The sequence below is a fragment of the Ochlerotatus camptorhynchus genome, unplaced genomic scaffold (assembly GCF_037179485.1).
Source record: "Ochlerotatus camptorhynchus isolate MF236.1 unplaced genomic scaffold, CSIRO-AGI_Acam_v1.1 ptg000045l, whole genome shotgun sequence".
In the NCBI taxonomy this organism is placed as follows: Eukaryota; Metazoa; Arthropoda; class Insecta; order Diptera; family Culicidae; genus Ochlerotatus; species Ochlerotatus camptorhynchus.
The window spans coordinates 343,915-367,132 of NW_027040536.1; the positions used below are offsets into that span (position 1 = coordinate 343,915).

Sequence of the window (23,218 nt, forward strand, 5' to 3'; positions counted from 1 at the left end):
ATACAAACGAACAATGGATGATTAGCCTAAAAATAATGGATCAAGATAAAATAGACCAAACTGACTGGAACTTCACGGAGGAGTTTATACGGCTTACGATATCCATTGGACGGGAAATCCCATAGGACTTCTCAAGAGAGTTCCAAACTTCCCATGACTAGTGCGGAGATTTCCATCAGGATTATGTCCTCAGCCTATCAGAAAATGGCAAGCATTTTCAAAAGCTAACCGACTGCTCGCACCAAAACTCTTGCCTCTACCTCTCCCCGAACACCTGCTAGCTGCATGCATAGTAGATACTGACCAATTACGGGTAAAGCTCGCTACTCTCTATGTATGGTCCATATGGTCCATAGTGGATATACAAGTTGTATCTTTGTGGAGCTAGACGTGGTGGCCAGGCATGGAAAATCATTTACATTCATTTCATGCATTCATTTACATTAATTTGCCTCTAACTTTTTTCATCAACAGCATGCCGCAAAATGTTGTTTAGAGCTTTAGTAGGTTTTGTTATAAGCTACAACTTTTGCCCATAACTCAAATTTGTATCTCGTATGCATCGCGAATTAGAGCGGACAGAACTTGTTACTGTTTTTCAGTGAATGTAAAATACATTCACTGAAAAACAGTAGTGGCTTCTGTTCGCTCTGGTTCGTCATGCATAAGAGATACGGATTTGAGTTGTTAACAAAAGTTGTAAGTAATAGCAAAACCTACTAAAGTTCCATACAAAATTTTGAGAAATTCTGTTGATAAAAAAAGTTAGGGGCAAATGAATGTAAATGAATGCACGAAATGAATGCAGATGATTTTCCATGCCTGTGGTGGGTAATAATTTTGAAGAAATTTTGTCTCCCTTTGGTGGCAAATCGAACATTGAGATGACCAGCTGGCTTCCTTGTAAGTTAAAATTTGATTATTTAGCAATAAAATTAGGCAATGACAACGATAATGACCATGCATCAGAACCCTAGCCTTCAAATTAGGGAACAATGAATAGAAGATTAGGAATCACATAGATGAAGACTAACTAACTAACGGTGGACAAAGCCGAGTCTTGTCACTATCAACAAGGCATATCAAGGACTAATATGTGTTCCTTTGATTACTGAAAAAATCCTGTTCCCCTAGTTTGAAGTAGTCAGGACTAGGAATCGGTGGTAGATCTTACATCCCGTAACGTACCACGAAAAGGTGATCTACACACGTTACGGGGTAAGTGAAAGTGATACAATAGCAGTAGAGTTAAAAGGAAAAACAACGTAATAAGGTATATTTCTCAGCAATGTTGAAAAAACTGATACTGAGTTAGGGGGGCTACTCCTATGTCTCCAGATGTTACTAAATTACATTAGTATGGGAAGGTGATTTCTTTCTGGGTAAAACTCATTGCCACACAAACTACAGCTACACTAAAACAATCGCAACGATTTGAAATCTTCGTACTCAAATAGAGACTGAAAAAGGCTCACTTCTTTATTTGTACATAAATGACTACTATATAAATCACAATCATGCTCGCCAGTGCGAGGCACTCCCAAACCCTCCGGAACAAAACCCCCTCGTCCCCCTCGGTGCTAGACTTTCTCGGGAAACATATCGTCGATGGTAGCCGTCTTCAGCAGGTTGTTGACAATTTCCGTAAAAATCCTACCCAGGTTCTTCTCCAGTCCAGGGATGAGTTCGTCCAGGAAAACGCGCGAATTATCATTGATCACCTGATTGCCGACCTGCCCCAGCACGGGATCCCCGTTGAACAGGTTGTCCAGCTGGAAGTTGCCACTTTCGACCTTCAGCCGAAGGCCCAACCGGTGGAAGCGGACGTACTCCTTGCCGTCGATTTTCTCCGTGAAACCTCGGATGCGAACTGCCAGTCGGGTGTTTGCTGTGTGAAATTAACGAAAAGGCGAATGAGTTATCGAACTGTTTATCTTGCTATCGCTATCCAGTGTTTGGCGATTTGATATCTAGTACAACTAGTTTCACAGGTGTTTCAGCTAAGACCACTTGCAGATCATTATCATGTCTAAAAAGCATTTTAAATCATTAAACCTGGGAAGTGAAGCATTCGTGTGGGATATAAGTCAAATAGAGAGTTAACTAAATGTTCTGTAAACATTCGTATTTTGATGCACGACGTATTTTGATGCATTCTAGGATATTGCATTTGCACTGTTGAATTTTTTTTGCTGTGAATAGCATACTGCTTATAAGTGCTTGATTCCCCATTCATAAGGGATAGTTATGCGATTATTTAGAATATTAAATCTCACCTTAAAATTAAATGAACTAGTTTAAGGGCCAAAACCAGACTCACCTACCCTAATTACACGAGGGAGATTTTACTTGACAATTCAAACTAACCCTTTCCGTTCTAGAAGGTTTTCATTGTTTTGAGATGCAAATACCTACATGGTTTTAAGAAAGTGCTGGAACAAAAGATGTTCCATATGGTCTAAAATGAACGCATCCATAAAAAAATTGTTTAAAATCAATAGTATTTAAAATGATTCACAATATTTCCTCAATTGAATTCTAAAAAATACGTATGGACGAGATTAATGAGTACACAGAGAACCTTAAATAATTAATAACTAGTTAATGGTAGATTGACAAACTTGAGACGGACCAAAAAGTTGTGAATTACCTCAGAATTAACAATTTTGGTTTGATGAGGGTTGTGTAGACCATGATTTGGCTTTTGGAATGCTTTAAAACCACTTTAATACTGGCAATGTTAGTTGGGCTGTGCTACTTAAGGTTCGAGTACAGCCGAGTACTCCGCAAACAAATTTTACTGAGGTTTCAACAAAGGTTGTAGAATTTCGGAAAATGTTTCATATTTTTCAAACGTAGTGTTAGTTGAAATTTCATTAAAATGTTTTGCCGAGGAATCTCTACTAAATATTGCGCAAATCTCTACTAAAAGTTGCCAAGATGGTGAAAAAAAAACTAAGTGTGCTTCAACAACTCAGCTTGGTTAAGACAATGGGAATTTGCATTGCAGATGTTACCGCTGCAATTAACGGCTTCAACGTCATGAGCAACCATCAAGTGAATTTGTTCTCCCTGCTGGCTTGTACAAATTTGGGATGTTCCTACAACATTTTGGGTACTGATCGTATAGGTACCTCTGTTATCTTCTGAAATGTTCTTCTTTCATAGTGTTTTTCATATCACGAGTCCTGTCACACAGGGTGGGGCAAGGTGGGGCAATTGCCCCTCCTTTTATAAAAAAGATTTTTATTTCCACATTTACAAAATTATGATATAAAATAATTTGATTTCTTGACAACTTGATTTGAAGTTAAAATAACATCATTTCATAAAATAAGAGCACTGAAAACCTTTTATTGCGTCAATTCCTTTTAGATGGTCCCTGAAAATTGCACCACAAAGGTCCATGAAGGGACAAACTTCAATGAATTTTTTTGGTCGCATACAAAAAAAAATCAACTATAATTAAACTGTGGAGGGTTTAAAGAAGAGGGTAAATTTAGGGTTGAAAAAATTCACCTTCGTGATGGTAGATCGAAGAAAAAGCTTTTTATTGAATATGTCTGGTGTAAAAATATCATCAAGGTGGCGCTAATCAAAACGAAAATTGAAAAAATTTAATCACGCTAAAAATGTGGAGGTGTACATTTAACTGAAAATGTCTGGTGGAAAGATCGCTACACTGTGGTGAATTTAGAAGCAAGGTTTATTCATTTTGTCTGGTGCATAATTTGCATCGTTCTGATGAATGCAAGCTTCATTTAAAATTTATGGTGGAAAATTTGCAGCATTCTGGTGCATGAAGAGCCAAAGCCTGAAAATTGTATCACAAAGGTGCATTGTGAAACAAACTTCACTGACAATTTTGAATGCACCGTTCTGGTGAATGGAGGAGCATGATTTATTGAAAATTTCTTGTGCAAAATTTGCATCGCTCTGATAAATGAAATGAACGGAAAATTTCTGGTGAAAAACTTGCACAGGTTTGGTAAATGAAGGCACAAGCTTTATTTGAAATTAAGCTATATTGAAAAATTCTGGTGGAAAATCTGCACCGTTCTGGTGAACGGATGGGCAAGCTTTTTGAAAAAATTTTGGTCTTAAATTTGCATCCTTGTGCTGAATAGAGAAACAAACTTTAATAATAATTTCTGGTGTAAAATTTGCACCATTCTGATGTTTGGAGGGAAGCTGCTTTACTGAAAATTTACGATGAAAAATCCAAAAATAGGGACAAGCTTTATTTGGTGGAAAACCTGCAACATTCTGATGATAGGAAAAGCAAGCTATATTGAAAATGTCTGGTGGAAAAAAAATGGAAAAAGGAAATCTGCACCAATCAGAAGATTGGAGAAGCAATTTTTATTGAACATTAACGGTGGTAAATTTGCATCGTTCTGATCAATTGAAATTTTCTGGTGGCAAGTTTGTATTGAAAATTTCTGGTGTAAGATTTGCAACAATCTGCTGCATGGAGAGGCTTGATGTAAAAAATGCACAGTTCTGGTGAATGGAGGGGCAAGCTTTATTGAACGTTTATGGTGGAAAAACTACAACGATTTGGTGAATGGGCGGACAACTTAAACTTGATTTCCGAGAAGAACCTCAAGGGTATTGAATTCTAAGGACAGTTCTAAAAGAAAAGATTTCTGGGGATGATTCCATGAAAATTCTGCGAACAATTTCTAGTGAATCCTGCAGATAGTTCCAAGGTAATTTCGAAAAAAAATACCGAGAGAATCAAATTTTGAATGAAATTCCAAAGGGATGTTGAGAAACTTTATAATGGAGTTCAGAGGATAATTTCAACCTCATTCTGGGAAGACTTTCTGGAGAATGCAGAGGAAATTCTTCTGAAACTTTAGGGGAATTTCAGTTCCAAGAGAAAAAAAAAGTTTTAAAATATTCCGAGAAGAATTCTTATGACAGATCCAAAATATTTCTGGGGAGAATTCAAATAAAATTCTGCAGATAATTTTTAGTGCATTTTGCAGATAGTTCCAAGACAATTTCGAAAAGAATACCGAGAAAATTCAATTTTGAGTGTAATTTCTAAGGGATTTTAAGCAAAATTTCAAGCGAATTCCGAGGATGATTTCTAGCTCATTCAATTTCAATGTGCTCTGAGAAAAAATCATGAAGAGTTCTAAATATAATTCCAGTGGAATTCTGAGAAGAATTTTAAAAGAGCTCTTAAGAGAGTTCTAAAAAAATCCGAGAAGAACCTCAAGGATATTGAATTCTGAGGAAAGTTCCAAAGAATTTCTGGGGAGTATTCCAAGAAAATTCTGCGTGTAATTTCTTGTGAATCCTGCAGATAGTTCCTAGATAATTCCGAAAAGAATATCGAGAAAATTAAATTTTGAGTGAAATTCCAAAGGGATTTTGAGGAAAATTCCAAGGGAGTACCGATAATTTCATTTTTTTTTTTGAGGAAATTCTTCTGAAACTCTAAGGGAATTTCAGTTCCAAGGTGTTGTGAGTAAAAGTCAAGAAGAGTTCTAAAAATAATTCCAGAGGACTTCTGAGAAGAATTTCAAAAGAACTCATAGAGTTCTAAAAATTTCGAAAAGAACCACAAGGAATTCTGAGGATGGACTTTTTCGCAACTGTACAAAGTTTAAAAGCAGCTTTTGGATTCCCTAATTGTAAAGTGGGTATTAGTTTGCCTTTGAACCTTGGTCTATTGTTGTCTTACTAAAAATTCATCTAAGAATCTTCTCTGAAAATTTCAAGTAATTTGCTACCGTTTTTAAAAAGTTACAGCTGTTTATGTGCGTTGCAATAAATTCGGGTTTGTCTTTTATATTATCTTTAAATATGTTGAATGTTCGGCATCATTTTCTGTCACCCCGACTGACGGAACTTTGGGACGGTTCATCATCGTCGATGCGATTAAATTGCCAATTTCCGCAGTTTACATTGAAGAAGATGAACCACCACCGGAGTAAACAATAAAAAAATTAGCTAAATTAAACAATAGCAAAATTGTGGTGGGTGGACAGCACCATCTCCCACGCACTTTGGAGTACTCCCCATCCCCAGATTAAACGACATTCCAACAAGATTCCTGTGCACGCTAGTGGTCCTGTGCTGCATTATTTCATCAATATCACGTGACAACTTACGTGCTACATTTCTCCATTCTCACTGACGAAACCTCTATTGAAATGCTGACTGTCAAAATATGATGCGATACGACGGCAATACACTTTGACAGACAAAGTAGTCCGGCAAATTGTTTGTTCAGATTGAAAATTCACATTTCGAAAGTAACAAGCAACCTCTGAGCAATAATCGCAGTGAAGGAGAAACACAGTAGCTAGTAATTATCCTTGCTAGGTTCTGCATCACGGCATGAATGCCACGATCTCAGAATCAATGCTCAGTATGAGCACAACAAGGAATCTATATAAGGTAAATGGCTCTAACGTAGGCCTATGGATCTAAGATTGGGCCCATTGCTAAAAATCTGCTATTTATCAATTTTATCTAGATGAACGCGTCATTGAGACAGTACTAATGGATATTTTTGGTCGCTATTGAAAATTTAGTCGATTGCTGAATTTATGTACGGGCCCAAATTAGGGGCATTTAGGCCGACATTACATCCATTTCCCCTGTATATAAAAATGAATTTCTGTCTGTCTGTCTGGGGCCGCGAAAGGCTCTTATGATGGTTTGAGCCCCTCCCCCTCTGTAAGCTGTGCCTCTAGCTGTGCTTGTCGTATAAATTGCTAGATAATAGCTTCTTCCATCAAACTGCTTGTCGAAAATAGCCCGAAACGAGTTTACATGGCCGTGGCAATCCAAAGAGAAAATCATTAAGAGAATCGATCAATGTAGTTAGAACCTTATTAGAACCGGGTTGATATAAAACCTGACGGTTAAACTTGTTCGAACATACTACTATTATAAAATGAGCAGGATAAGTGTCGTATAAGAAAACCCTTATGCCGCGAAGACACTTTATTTATTTATTGACAAACTGTGAGCATGAGCATTATTTATATAATAAATTATGAGCACATCCATGGTCACACTTCTATAGTTTTAGGATGTGCTCATAATTTATTATACAAATAATGCTCATGTTCATAGTTTGTCATATAAGTGTATGTCAGCTTATTTTTCAAACATAGTTAGCTTCCCCAAATTGCGTCTAGAAAATCATTCAAGAACTGCCATTACATTTTTGTATGAACTTGTGTATGAAACATATGCAGAAGATGAAATAAATTCAACCTTATAATGGAGGTAAGACAATTTGCGTGATTTGGCAAAAGGTATTGAAATGAATTTGGTTAAGAATGAAAAACTGTTAAATTTAAGATGGGGTCAATTAGAGGGCCTGTAGGCCTCTGACGCACCTATCCTATTTCAGTTTTAATCAAAATATAGTCAAAAACTACTCGAACGTGTTTGAAAATCTAATCTAAAATTAAATAGAATTTCATCAAAGTCAGTCCAGTCTCTTTTTCAAAGATTACTAAATTTCGTTAATTTTTATAAGTTTTCATTTCATCAATCAAATACAACCACCTGCTGTCAACCACGAGCACCAACGGAACGAAGATATTCAACAATCATTCTACTATGAGAACAGGTTCCTATTATCAATGCATCGAAATCACTGGGTAGGCAGTAGGCAACCCTCCCAAAACGACGAAGAGCTCATAGCGAGAAGTTCAACACTCCAATACTTACTCAGCGATCCCTTGAGATCACCCTTTCCTTGCAAATTCAGCAGCAGCAGTTTCATCTTGAGCGAGTATTTTCCAGTAAAATTCAACTTCGGTATGCCCACCGTAATGTCGAAGGACAAGTTCATTGGTTTGGATCTAAAAGTATAAGAATTCAAATTTAAACCACCCATTCCCGAGGGAAAACAAACATCCGCAAAACACAACACAACACTCACTGTAACCGTTCGAACTTGAACGAACTGCACCCGTACACGTTGAGTTTGCTGAACACAGCCTGAAAGTCCTGGCCCCGTTGCATCTTCATCTGCTCGATGTACAGCGGCTCGATCTTCGGGATGCTGAAATCCTCTCCGAAATCGCCGGACGCCAGGTTTGGCCGGATGTGATTCACCGCGTCCATAATGCACTGGTCGATTTTGGGATCGTTCCGCGAGCATACCTTCAATTTGCTGGCTGTAAACAATGCGATGGAAATATAATTAGAGGTTATTGAAAGGAAAACAAAAAATAAAAGTTTGGTGGTAAACATGGCGAAAAAATAAAAACAAGCATGACAGTGAACTTGGTGCTGATCGGATTCAGACGCGCACTTTTGCCTCCTTCATGCGGGTTTGGTTTTCGAATTTATTAGCCAATAGCTTCATTACCATTAACTTTTATATTGCCTTAATTATTTTATGTGGGCATTTTAATGGTAATTAACTTCTTCATTTAATTTGAGAGCTTTTTATGTAGGCCTGCCGACAGAGGTTACTCATTGTTACTCCAAGATTATCCAGCTCCGAAAACCAATTATTATTATTTAACCATTATTAACTGGGCACAAAAATATTGATCTACATACGATCCTCTTACAAAAGCTACGCATCTAAATACATAAGGGAATTTTTAGACGCCCATCTAGATAATAATGCGCTAATATGCAAAAAAAATGGACTGCAAACATACAACATGATAAATGTGATAAAAATTAAAAGTCAAAAACAAACATTTAAAAAAATGTGTATTCAGTTCGCATCAATCAGTTATAAAATGGTATGCAACCATCACGTACAAACGTTTGGTTTTATTTAGATCATGCTGATGCCCATATGCGCTCTTGAAGGAGAACATATTTAGTATTGCTCCTCGCATTAAAAATCGTTTGAAATCAAATTCGTCTAAAAATTTTATTCAAAAATGATCTGGGCTCGAAAGTTATAATATTTGCAGTACCTTTCAGATAAAACTCCACCGGATTGAAAAAAAAAAAAAAAAAAAACAAATTACACGAGAAAACGTAATCTAAACATTTGAAGATATTTTAGTACCTATGTTAATGTTATAATCTCGGATCTTATATGGTAGTTCCATTAACATATAACAACTGCGGGAATCTTCTATAAAATCTGATAATTTCATGGATGTTACGAAAATTTCAGGGTAGTTCCAAGAACATCAAAATCGTCTAGATCTACAGGGAAGTTTAAAGATCTTAAAGGGTAAGTTCCGATAGATTCAGAACAGTCCCAAAGATTTCATGAAAATTCACTTCAGTGAAGACCAATGAGCTTTAGAGCAGTTCCATTAACTTCAGGAAAAGTGCAAAATTATTTAGGGAACTTTAAGGCTGTTTCATGAATATAAGGATAATTTTCAGGATCTTCAGGGATGTTCTGAAAACTGCAGCTAAATTTAGAGGAATTTAGAGCAGTTCAATTAAGTTCAGGTAAATAGCGGGAACCTTCAAAAATTCCAAAAATCTTATGATAGTCCAAAGAACTTCAGGTAAACTTCCCTGTGAATAAAAGGAAAAATTCGGAAACTTCACTGAAGATCCAGGAAACTCACGGAAGTTTAGAAAACTTCAGGAAAATTTGCAGATCTTTAGGGCAACTCCAGGAACATGATCAGAAGAATAGCGAGAACTTCAGGGAAGTTTCGTGAACTTTTGGAAGATGATAGATCTTCAGGGTAGCCCTATTAACAACAAACAAATTTTAGGAGCTTTCAAGAAGTTCTTGGGAATGAAAGGAAACGACCAGAAATTCAGGAAAGATTGATAAACAAACTTCGGGAGAGTTAGCCAAGTACCTAATGCCGAATACCGAATATTATGGGAACTTCGACCCGATTCCATTAGCTTCAGGAAAATTAAAGGAATATTTAAAAAGTCCTAAGCACTTCAGGGGTATCCAGAAAATGTCTGGGAACTCAAAGGAACTTAAGAAAAGTATAGACTTGAGAAAATTTTTTAAGAGTTTTAGAAGTTCCAAGTACTACAGATAAGTTAGGTCTTGAAATTTTAAGGGATTTTCAGAGATCTTAAAGGTAGTTCCAATGATATCAGGGAAGTTAAAAAAAAACTTCAGGATGGTCTAGATCTGTAAGGGTAAGTTACGATAAATCCTTGACATATCCATTAACTTCTGAAACAGTTCAAGAACTCTCAAGAAGAAGGAATTTCAGAAAAGTCAAAAAAAAACTTTTAAGAACTTAACAAAACATCAGTAAGATTTTGGAAGCTTCACAGAAGTCCAGAGAACTTCAAAGAAGTTTAAAGGTTTTCAGGATAGTTCAATTTATTTCAGGACCGTACCAAGACCGTCCAAAGAAATGAGATACTTCAGGGATGCCCCTAAAAAATCAGGAGAGAACAGAAAACAAAGGTTTCAAATACTCGTTTCTTATTATACGAAATTATAAGATGTTATGATCATATTTTATGTTTGTAAGATACAAGAAGAGGTTGCAAACCTATGTGTATGACACAAAACAAAACCTCTAAATTTCGCTTCCTGAGATTTGTATTCAACAATTTTATCAATTTTCACTCTCTCAAAAATCACAAAATCACTGATTGTGACTCACAGAAAGCAAAACCGACAGATTGTATGTGTCTTGTAACTTACTTACAAAACATGTGATCATAACTTATTGATTTCATTATGCCGTAAAACATGTTTTTATGCGAAATGAGAATTTTCAACCTTGACCTATGGGTAGTTCAAATATATAGATGGATGGATGGACCTTTGAAGGAGTTCTGAGAAACTCAGAAAGTGTACGAAAACTCCAGCGTAATTCCGAGGGCTCCACGAAAATTTTGGAAACGTGAACATCAAGAAAATGCGAAAACATTTGAAGAGAAGTTCCATGATTTTCATGACAGAGAGCTTCAGGAAGATTTTAGGAACTTTCAAGGAGTTCCGAAGAAGTTTGGAAAATTGTTCAATAAAGGCTATCAATGAATTTTATTGAATATCAGAAAATATAAGCAACTTCAGGGAAGCCCTAAAACTCCAAGAAGTCCATAGAAGTTCAGATCAATTTGAAAATTTGGGGGGAATCAGCGAACCTCATAGAAGTGAAATTCAGGGAAGTCTAGATAGCTTAACGCAGTTCAGAGATGTTTCGGGTAGTTCCAATAACAACAGGAAAGGGTGTTGAAGATTTTGTTTTGTTAATTTAAGGGCAGTTCCATGAATATCAGGAAAATTTCGAGAACAGCATTGAAAATCAAAGAACTACATTCATAATTGGGTTGTTTCAATTCGAAAAACATACCGGTTTTTGTAGATCATTTGAAAGAGCTTCATTTTCTGAGCACCACGATATTTTTGTCAATCCCCTAGACATTCATCTCGATTTGCAAATCAAGATTTAAATTTTTTAATCGTTGACACTAAATCCATTAGTTGACAGATCGCTCCCATACAAAGTCCCACGGAGGGGCGCTAAGATGTTTTTTTTTGCTCATGTAATCGTACTGATTTAAAATAGTTCCAGTGCACCAACATTGATGAAATTTTGAATTTAAGTTCCTTTTTTATGCAGACTACGAATATGTATTTACCTCAATACCCCTACACAACCCAATTTCAGGAAATGTTTTCCATTCAGAAACTTCGAGAAATTTCGGAAAAGTCCAAAGATCTTCAGGGAAGTTACGAAATTTCAGGAAAACTTCGAGGACTTCACTGATGTTCAGAGAACTTGAAGTTACATTAATTTCTTAGAGATAGTGGACAATGAGGCTCCCAAAGTTTTTAGAAATCCAGAGATGTTCACAAACACTAAGAAAAGATTTTGAGAACCTCACAGAAGTTCAGAGAATTGGATACAAAAAAAAACATTAACTACCAGTAAATCAACTTTTGACGTAGATCTACGTCTGTCGACTATACTGGGGTGCAAATCAAAAAATATGTGTGGTAAAGTTATGTTAGGTTTTGAACGCTTGTAACTTTGTCATTTATAAATTAAATTAAAATCCAAATACGCCAATCGATAGGATATTACATTACAAACCTGCTAAAATAAAGATTTTTTAAATTTTTCTGTAATAAAACTTTTGAAAATGTACAAATGATAATTTTATCACTGTTTTCATGAAATACGCGTTTTTCCCAATTTTTCCCATTCATAAAAAAACGGTGAGTAATCCTGTCTTGGGCGGGGCTTAGAAAGTATTTTTTGTGCAGAATATGTAAAGAAGGAGGGGCGTCGGATGTTAACCCAAATGCATATACCGTGCATCATAGAGAAAGAAGCTCTATCTACTGTTTCCAATTGGGTTCTTTAAGGGTATTGAGGTAAAGGCATATTCGTAATCTACATTAAACATGGAACCGAAATCCGAAATTTGATTAAATTTGGAGCATTGAAACTATTTTAAATAAGTGTGATTACATTAGCAAATATCACCATCTTAGCGCCCCTCAGTGGGACTTTATATGGGAGCGAGCTGTCAATTTGTTAGTTTAGTGTCAAACAGTGGATTTAATATTTTGCTTTAAACTTTGATTTAAAAATCGAGATGAAAGTCTACGGTTTCGAAAAAATATCATTGTGCTCAAAAAACGAAATACACGGCATACATTTAGACGCAGTGCGAAAATGACATGAATAGGTTCAACCAAAATCCATTACCCTACACCGGGGCAAGTAGAAACGCGTGGGGAAGTTGAAACGGTAGATGTAGCTCTTAGCGGAAGTGAATAATCATTGAGATTATTTCTAATATAGTTTGCGGTAGTACACAATGCCTCTCAAAAATAATTACAGTGCATATTCACTTCCACTAAGAGATATACGTACTGTTTCAACTAGCACCGATGTACCTTAACTATGATGTTTACTATCAAAACATTAAACAGGTGGAGAACCTGTATACGAGCTTTTGCTCTGCGTCCCTCTTTTAGTTGGGTAAAGAAGAACTGCATTATAACACACCATCGACTGGAAATGCTCTCGCAACGTGGGGCTTTAGGTAGTGATGAAAACGTCGCTAGAACTATTCCACAGCCGCAGTCAGTTTATGAGCAAAAAGAGGGACGCACATTTTTGCCTGTGGACTTGGAGACATACTTCAAGTCCCCGCGTACATCGTACGGGTTAGGCAAAAGTGTGCGTCTATCTTGAAAAACTGTCGCTTTAATGGCCCTTCGCTCATTTTCAACTTCTTTTCAATTTTCATTCTGCCGTACTCTAACGGAACTATCCACCTACCCTCTTCTAAAGATCATTCTCTAGCTAATAAATCATCACACTAAAGCTTCATGTTAGCATTTCCAACCAACTCTGAAAATCGTTAACTTCGCGTATGATGTAACATAAAAAACACTTTGAACTCAACATTGATCAACCGAAGGTAGTTATGTAGGGGAAATTCTGTCAATTCTTAACCATTACATTAAATTTAAATACATTATCGCATGCGTAAGACGAACCGTGATCTCATTATGCTAACATGAATTGTCGCGAGTTTTGAACCATAACCGAAATATTGAAATACTTTAAAAATTTAAGATAATGTATAGAAATCAAAAACGCATGACATACATTATTTTTGCGTAGTTCTATGTCATACTGCGGTCGTGTCTTGGACGCAACCCTTTATTTTTTATTTTGATAAATTTACTGACTTATTTATCAAACTACTGAAATAAAAATATTGAAGAACTCTACAAAAAACATGAACACAAATAAATTTCTGATATATACAGCAATTATTTACTGACTTAAACCGAAGGCAACAAATCAAGAAGACTGGCAACTCTTCCATTTTCTCATACGAACGCTATGAGACTGGTACAATCGCGTCATCTGCCGCTCAAAGGTAAATGCTTCGAACGAATTTGATAGCAAAGATTACATCCTCAGAAGAAAGGTTGGTGTATTTGCTCATTGTTCTATGCGTTGCTTCCACCTTCACTCAAGCGCAGCACCATTGTATCTGTCGGTTGGATTCTGGCAAAGTTGCCAGTCTTCTTTATTTGTTGTCTTCGCTTAAACGTTAATTTTTGACAGTTCAGAGATTCTACGATTTACGGAATTTTCCGGTAAATTAAAAACTACTGGGCTGATTACTGAAAACTCAGCTGTTTAAAAACCTAGTACAATTTTACCGACTTCGTTGATCTAAACTCTGTGTGTAAAAATTCAGCAAAAATTATGCTAATCAGTTGACAAATTGAAAATAATAAGCAATTCCTGTTTTATTTCAAGCTATTGATCAATATAGATCAAGATATGACAAAATGGGAGTATTTTTATCCTTTTTAGAGTATAAAGGTTAGGTTAACAACATTGTTATGCAATGGCCTACTGCGTTTTCATCAGCTCTTTTGAGTAGTACACATATACATCAACTGTTGTCAATATACCGTATGCGTGATAATGTTTGCACTATTCCTGAAGGGTGTGTGTGAATTAGACTGATGCAAAATTTGACCTTTTCGCTCCACAGTGCTTAAATGGTTTCATATCGGGTCCTGATTAGCCTTCCAAAGTTACAACTCATTTGGTTAGAAACAGACTTCGCACAAGCCATTTGAAGTTTGCATGTAAATTACTATGGGAAATCTCAACTTTTTGTTCATTGCCTTCTAGTCTTTTTCCATATTAAGCTGCGAAACAGTTCGATAATCATTCTTATAGAAAATTTTCTCAGCTACAACTTTGCTGAAGATCGTTTCTATGTAAAACGAGATAGGAAAAAGTTATTAATTATTTAAGAGATTGGTAAACTTATGACATGATCAAGCAGCTGCTCTGTAGGCAACACTGTATTTTGCAGTGTGACATAGTAGCCATGATTTGTGTGTCCTATTCAACGCCCAATAAACACCAATGTTGCCTGCTGAGCAGTTGATTGAGCCTGATCATAAGACATCAGTGCATTGAACCATTGATAACTTTCGATTCTTGCATTTAATCAAAAAGTAGTCTTGAGCAAATTTGTAGCTGGGAAAATTTCCTACAAGTATAGTTGAAAGCTTTTGAAGCAGACCGATATGGTGAATTATAAGATAGACATGAACAAAAATCTTGGTTTTACAATAGAAATTCCCATACAAACTTCAAATGGTTTGTGCCATCTCAGTTTCTCACCAAATGGATTCAAATTTTGAGAGGTTAGTCAGGATCCGATTTGGAATCGTTTAAGTATTGTGGAGCGAAAATTTCAAATTTTACATCACTCTAGTGTGAATACGGAGATGTGTATCGGCATTCTTAATTAGTATGTTCTTCGGTGGATTACTGAGCAATATGGACCGGAGCCAAATGTACTTTTCCAACAGGACGGGCCACCATACCACACCTCGAACCGCACGCAGAATTGGCAGACGAAACATCTGCCGTTCTGGCCGAAAGATTTGTCACCGTCATCCATCCCCGATCTTAACCCATTGGATTATTCAGTGTGACGTGTCATGAAGGCCAAGACCTGTGCCAAACACCCCTCCAGTACAACAAGTCTCATGCAAACATTGACCCGCGCCTGGAGAGATATGGATCCGGACTATATTATCAGAACCTGTAGAGCATTCCGGAAGTTTGTGGAGGCCGTAATTGCGGCAAATGGAAAATTTATCGATAATTAACATAGGTTTAAGATCTTACAAACCTTTCTAATCCCTTTTGAATAAATACCTTTTTTTTTCACCCCAAAAATTTCTACATTTTTTTCATGGTGCAAACATTATCACACATACGGTATATCTAATATTGAATGCTATTAGCCTTGAAAATTCTAGGGTTCGCTTTTTTGCTATTCCGTAGATATTAGGGTGGGGCACTAGACCGATGCAAAATTTGAAATTTTCGCTCCACAGTGCTCAAACGGTTCCAAATTGAGCCCTGATTAGCCTCCCGAAATTTGAACTCATTTAGTGAGAAACTGACTTGGCACAAACCATTCGAATTTAATATGGGAATTACTATGGAGAAACCTTAATATTGATTCATATCTATCTCAAAATTCACCAGTTCACTCTTCTTTAGAAAATGATAGCTATACTTGTTGAAAATTTTCTCAGCTACAACTTTGTTCAATACAAGTTTTTGATCAAATGAAAGAAACAAAAGTTATTAATGGTTCAACTCACTGATGTCTTATGATTATGCTCAATCAACTGTTCAGCAGGCAACATTGGCGTTTATGGCGCGTAGAATAGAGGACAAAAATCATGGCTACTATGTCACACTGCAGAATACAGTGTTGCCCACAATACAGTTGCTTAATCTTGACATAAGATTATCAATCTCTTAATAACTATTTAATTTGACGTTTGGATGAAAAACAATGTTCTGCAAAGTTTTAGCTGATAAAAATTCCCATAAGAATAGCAATAGAATTTGTTAACAGTACAATATGTAATAAGGCTAAAAGACAATGAACAAAAAGTTTTGGTTTTCCCATAGTAATTTCCATATAAACTTCAAATGGTTTGTGCCAAGTCAGTTTCTTATCAAATGAGTTTAAACTTTCGGAGGCTAATCAGGACCCGATGTGAAACCGTTTGAACACTGTGGAGCGACAATTTCAAATTTTGCATCAGTCTAGTGGGGCACCGTTACGTGGAAAAACGCAAACTTGATCTCATCAAGTGAAAACAACCCTTTTTTGGATCCATTTGGGGTCCCAAAAAATAAAGCAAAATTAGAGGACGATTGGTTTTGACCCGGCTTTCCGCATTGCGTTTGAAATTTGTATGGAAATTAGTATGGAAAAATCTACTTTTCTGCATAATTTTTCTTGAACTGCTTGCAACTAACCGTATTCAAATATAGTCCAGGAAGAGTCTAACAGCTTTGACAAAGAATGCACGCTGCTAGAAAGTCTCTTAAAAAATTTATAACTGTTGAAACAATTATGGATTGAATGCCAAAAATCACTTTTTCTGCCAACACTGCCGGTATACAAATGGAAGTCAGTTTCCTAACTGAAATAATTTCGGACTTTCTTATCTTATCGGTTTGGTATTTTCAGATGAATTATTCAAAACACAATTGCTCAATCTCATAAGGGGCTGTTCATTAACAACGTAGACAGATTATGGGGGAGGGGTTGACAATTATCCACGGCCCATACAAATTTTAAAAAAAAATTGTATGGACAATTCTCTACGCACGGGGAGGGGGGGCAAGAATATTATACCCTCACCCCCTCACTCATGTCAATGAAAGCAAAGCTTCAAACTGAAATAACTTCGGTGTTTCTCATCTTGTCAAGTTTGTAAAAAAAAAAAAATTACTCAACAAATGTTATATTTCATTGTAACGATTATATTTCAGCTTAAGGGGGAAGTACACTACGATTTTTCAAAAAAATGAATTTTTTTGGCTTAAAATGTTCCTTGGGATGTATACTTTAATTAAGAAAAGACTCCAAGTCCGCCAGAATATTCCTTACCGCTTTACGAAGCGATTTCCTAAAACATGTACCGGCGCGCTGAGAGAGCATTTTTATCTTTAAACGCGTTTATCTCAAAACGGGGTTTTTCAAACTGGTGTGTGAAATAACTCTAACCAGTTATCATCAAATTTGGATATCGCCTAGGTTTTCTTGTGCAGAATTAAATTCTGCTTAGAAATACGTATCCACATTTTCGATTTTGTCAAAAATGGATTTTTAATCCACGATTTTGTAAGCATTTTTAGGGTGAAAAAATGGACTTTTTTTCCTAAGGCCACAACTTTTGAAAAAATTAATTAAAAAAAAAATCGGAATACGTATTTCTAACCCAAATTTTATTACTAATCAGGATTTTTGTTCGATTTATGTTCCAGGATCACATGGAAAGGAGTATTTTCCCACGCCGTTTTCCGACATCCGCGCGAGGACGCCCGCGTGACCTGGTGCACCGGCCACGGGGAGACGCCAATCGAGTTCAAAAAAATACAATTTGTAGTTTGAAGGATGACTAATAAATGGGTTATAACATATTTGACCTCCCTAAGTGTTTTATTGCTTAAAAAAATTAACGAAAATGCCTTACTTTTTGGACGTTCAAAGTGTACTACCCCCTTAATATATCCTACGATTTCTAAGGGTACACTTTTCGACACTGTTCGATCACCTGAAGCAAATATTGCTGTTGAACTGGATCTTGAGCGGATTTCTTGTTGAAGTTGGAGATTGGATTCAACATCGTTGACAACCATCTCGTAGACAACGCAACTAGATGTTTTGCATTGAAATAACCAGAATTGTAAGCGTGATTGTGTATCACCCCAGCAGGCCTGGGTTCAATCCCAGTCGGTGCCGCCGGGATGTTCTGAGCCATAACATCTCTGATCACGCCTTTCTTTGGAAAGGAAGTGAAGCCGTTGGTCCCCAGTTCATGAGTTGATGGATCGATAGGTAGGGTTCATTTTTGACACTAATGCCACAGATGTTGACTTTATTATGTGTAACACTCGAGTTATCAACAAGACATTTCGCGCATAAGTTTGTGTATCCTTTCAAGGAAGAACATTGGTAATAATGTAGATGAATAGGATCAAAGCAATTGATTTTTGGGTATTGATAAATTTCGGATAAACCATCAAGCGGAATACCACAAACGTAACAGTTCTTATGAAAAAAAAAACGTTCTGTTTTCGATACTTCTTCCCTATCCAAATATAACTCAGTTTTTTCAACAATTGTTCGTGCTTCAAAAAATCTAACAAGACGTATGGATTCAGGAAGGTCTATTCAACAAAATCCAAGCATAATATTCAAAGAAAGGAGTCAACATCCATCTTGGCTGAACATAAAAACCAAATTTTAACAAAAATACGTAGTTTTGTCAATTTAAACTTGGCTTTCGGTGTGCTTAAAAAAATAATCATCACATATGAATTCAACAAGGTCAGTTCTATAAAATCTAAGCATAACTTTCAAAGGACTGTATCAAAATCCAACTTAGCAGAAAAGGAAAACAAAAAAAACCTTTTCGAATTACAAACCCGGTTCAACCTTCACGTATAGATTCAGCAAGGTCCATTCTAAAAAATACAAGCCTATTTTTAAAAGTTATGAGCCAAAATGCAATTTGGAAGAACCGAAAAACCAAATTTCTATAAAAATACGGATGGATTCAGCAGTTCGGTCAAATCCATTCCTATTTTTCAAAGGAAGGAGCCGAAATTCAACTTGGCTGAACAAGAAACCCAAATTTCTATAAAAATACGTACTTTTGAGAATTCAAACCCAGTTATCTAAAAAATTGTGCATGCTTCAAAAAATTTACCGTCACGTATGGATTCAGCAAAGTCCATTTTATAAAATTCAAGTCTATTTTCAAATATTGGAGCCGAAATTCAACTTGGCAGAATAGAAAATCAAAGTTTTTATGAAAATACGTACTTTTGTGAATTTAAACTCGGTATTCTCAAAAATTGAAGAAATTCAACCCTCACGTATGGATTCAGCAACTTCTATTAAAATACAAGCATATTTTTCAAAGATAGAAGCCAAAATTCAGTTCGGGATACAGAAAAAATAATTTTCTATAAAAATACCTTCTTTTGTGAATATTAACCAGGTTCGTCCTTCCGGTATTCAGCAAGTTCCATTCTATAAAATCCAAGCACAAATTTCAAAAGATTGAACCGAAATCCAACCTAGCTTTAAAAAAATCTACCATCACGTATGAACTCACAAAGATCTAGTCCATAACATCCAAGGTTGTTTTTCAAAGGACGGAGCCAAAACCCAACGTGGCTGATCAAGAAACCCAAATTTCTATAAAAATGCGTACTTTTGTGGATGTAAACCCAGTTTTCTCAAAAATTGTGCTTGCTTTAAAAAAAATCTACCATCAGGTATGAACACACGAAGGTTCATTCTTTAAAATCTCAGCCTAATTTTCAAAGGATGTGAATCTCACAAAAACGGGGAAGGGATCTAAGGGAGCGGAATCTACGTTAAAAGCTAGTTAAATCACTTCAGGAAAACTCAGACTAACATTCAATATAATTCAATCACTCAACAGAAAAGTTTGGACTTCCTAAGGAAGGTTTTGAACCACTTCAGAAAAGGTTGGAGACCATTTGGAAAATTTAAGCTCAAAAAATTGTCGGTTCACTTCGGAAAAGACTGCAAGATAGTGTCGTTGCCAAACGCCAAAGCAGTTAACAAAAATCTGGAGCTCACTTAGGAAAATATCACACCCGTTCTGACTAGTTTGGTTTCAGTTCGGAAAAAGTTGATTCAATGCAGGAAACCTTGGATTCATTTAGGAAAAGGATTAATCAGCTAATGTTGCCTCACTTCAGAAAATGCGAAACCAATTCATTCAAGATTGGATTTGGAATATGTTGAATCACTTCAGGAAAGTTTTGACAACTTTAAAAAGGATTGAATAACATAACAGAAAAGTTTAGACTCAGTTAGAAAAATATTGATGACTTATTCGAAAGTTTGAACTCACTTCAAAGAAGTTCAGACTCAGTTTTGAATCTGCTTTGAAAAGTGTCACCTCAGTTAGGAATTTCCTGAATCGTTTCTGATTTGGTCTCACTTCTAAAAATTTTATACCAATTTTGAAAAGATTGGATTTAGCTCGGAAATTATTGAATCACTGTAGAAAAGAAGTGAATCATTAAGTATCATTGCAGAAGGTTTGTAAGTTAAGACATGTAGATCGAATGCAAAAATCTGGCGACTACGGTGGGCTGGGCACATCGTAATAATGTCGGATAACGAACCACTGAAAATGGTTCTTTGTAGTGATCCGACTGGGACAAGACGAAGATGTGCGCAACGAACAAGAGGGATTGATCAGATTGAAGGTGGCTGGCTTACCTAGTGAGTTGCCAAACAAGATGTTCTATAAAATCCGTTTTCAACAACTGAAACCGGATGATCCGATTTCAAGGACCTGTTATGCCGTATTGGTCAAGTACCAATTTATGTGAAAATTATTTAAAAGAACAAGGTGATACAACAACAACAACAACAACAACAACAACATAATAAAATCTAGCAAAGCGAGTATCCATACCTAAATGAATTTGCGAAAAATAAATATACACTGAAAGTTTTATTTTATTTCCCCCTTGGTGATATTCCAAAATTTTAAAGGGGGGGGGGGATGACAAAAGAAAAATTTGATATTTGTTCCGGCCTAAAGTGTTGGCAGGAAAAGTGATTTTTGGCATTTAATTCGAAACTTTGATCTTTGAACAGCTATAACTTGTTTTAGAGACATTCTAGCACAAATCTTTGTTGGGCAAAGTTGACTATACTTCTATTTGATTAGTTGCATCGTTCAAACAAAATTGTGGTCTCTAGGAATGAATATGCAAAAAGTAGGGTTTCTCATACTAATTTTCATACAAATTTCAAACGCAATGCGGAACGCCGTGTTACAACCAATTGTCCCCAAATTTCGCACAGTTGTTTGGGACCCCAAATGGAACCAAAAAAGCATTGTTCTGAAAAAAAATGATCAAGATGACCCATCCTAATGAATAGCATCAACACATAGAAAAAGTGGTCAAGTATCAAGATATGGAGAGTTGACTGTATTTTAATGACACGAATTGGAAAACTATAGCCTTTCCGCCAAACAAACGTGACGAAAAATTTTCGAATTAATTATTTGGATGATAGTTATGGATATTTTTGGTCGCTATTGAAAATTTAGTCGATTGTAAAATTTATGTATGGGTCCAAATTAGGAGCATTTAGGCCGACATTACATCCATTTCCCCTACATTCACATTTCACAGCAGTTTCTCACATTACACCAATGAGTGCCAAGTTAACTAACGTTTTCCGCTTCCGTTCAGCTGATGAACTACAAGGTCAATTGAACAAGATTTCAACAAGACGAGCTATGTTTAATTGTTATAATTAATTCCCTCCCAACCGATATAAACGATAAACCACTTACGTAGCGCACTGTTCACTGAATTGATTAGAACCGCTATCGTTATCACACCAATAACGATGACCGATGAATGGCACTGACGCATTTTGAAGCCCTCCGCTTTCCGCAACTTTTCACTGTGCACTGGATCTTACGTGATCTACTTAATATATTCTAACTATCACAAACACTTTCTCCGAGTCAATCCAAGTAACCAAAGCGTAGTTGTCACTTTCTGTTATCCTCGCCTACTATGATCGGGTTGGTGTTGTATCCTTGATGTCTCAGGAGGTCACCGGCCACGTTTTCCACATAAGCCCTGTGAGTACTGATCCCTGCACTGTTTGCTGTTAACGGCTGCGTTGCCAACTGAACCCAATCGAGCCCGATGCTGAACTATTTATAGTTGGAATTTTATAGTTGTTCTTCCGAGGGCAGGTCTCCTCTCCCGTCTTAGTGTAATTGTTTTTGCTTTTGATATGAAAGATTGTAATACACAATAAAACATCCCCCTCCGAATAAGCTTTAACACTTGCGCGCTCGCGAACACCCGGCCGCAACGCGAGGGGAATCTTTCGCAGCTTTGCGCGCTTTTTCTCCCATGTTTTGCATTATCTTCTATTTTTGTTTTACCGGTAAGCTGCTGACACCGGCTAAACAAGACTCCGATGGGAGCATGGGGCGGAATAGTAATTTCCATTAATTAGACATCCGCATAGCATTTCCCAATACACACAGATTGATGGAATGATTTAAAATTCTCATATTGATCCGCTGTAGTTTTTTTTTATCAGAGTCCATTCTCCCCTTTGTCAAGAACTCGGAAATGGTTGTTGAAGCTCTGCAATGAAAATAGCAAGCCTTGCACAGAGCAAGCAAAAGTACCTTAGTAGGCACGTAGAAGCCACAGAAATTCTACTCCTTTCCTGGTTGCGTGCTCTCATCGACGACGACGACGCAGAAGACGGTAGTGGCTAACCGCAACGTGACATGTCACAACGTAACACAATGTCTGAAGATTGAAATCGGAAGCACATACAGCTTGGGGATGCGTCAATCTGCATCAAAATAATAGGAAGATGCACACACCTGATCAATTACTATGCAAAACTTCTCAGCTGACAGTAGTGAATAGTGACAGGTTATTACATTCAGCTGGGGTAAGCATGAAAACGAAGATTGCCATGTTCTGATGACAGCCGTGGTAGGTTTTCTTTTCGAATTATTTTTTTTGTCGACTGAATTGATCAACCGCAGACCAGAAGGCACGTGAGTGGAATATAATGGTTTTAAAATATGTGATCTCTCAATCCATCCGCTGCATGCGCCAAACCGGATTTGTGAACTTAGCACGTGGAATATGTACTTGTACTTTATGAAATG

General features: G+C 36.6%; 1 protein-coding gene across 1 annotated transcript; it reads right to left on the reverse strand.

The window, feature by feature from the left end:
• Positions 1–1,433: 1,433 nt before the first annotated feature.
• LOC135715324 (uncharacterized) lies at positions 1,434–22,228 on the reverse strand. Its single transcript, XM_065238643.1, has 4 exons — positions 21,860–22,228; positions 7,922–8,159; positions 7,708–7,841; positions 1,434–1,888 (listed from the first exon to the last, which is right to left on the reverse strand). The coding sequence occupies exons 1-4, from the start codon at positions 21,939–21,941 to the stop codon at positions 1,581–1,583; spliced, it is 762 nt and encodes a 253-aa protein (XP_065094715.1). The 5' UTR covers positions 21,942–22,228; the 3' UTR covers positions 1,434–1,580.
• Between the last annotated feature and the right edge of the window lie 990 nt (positions 22,229–23,218).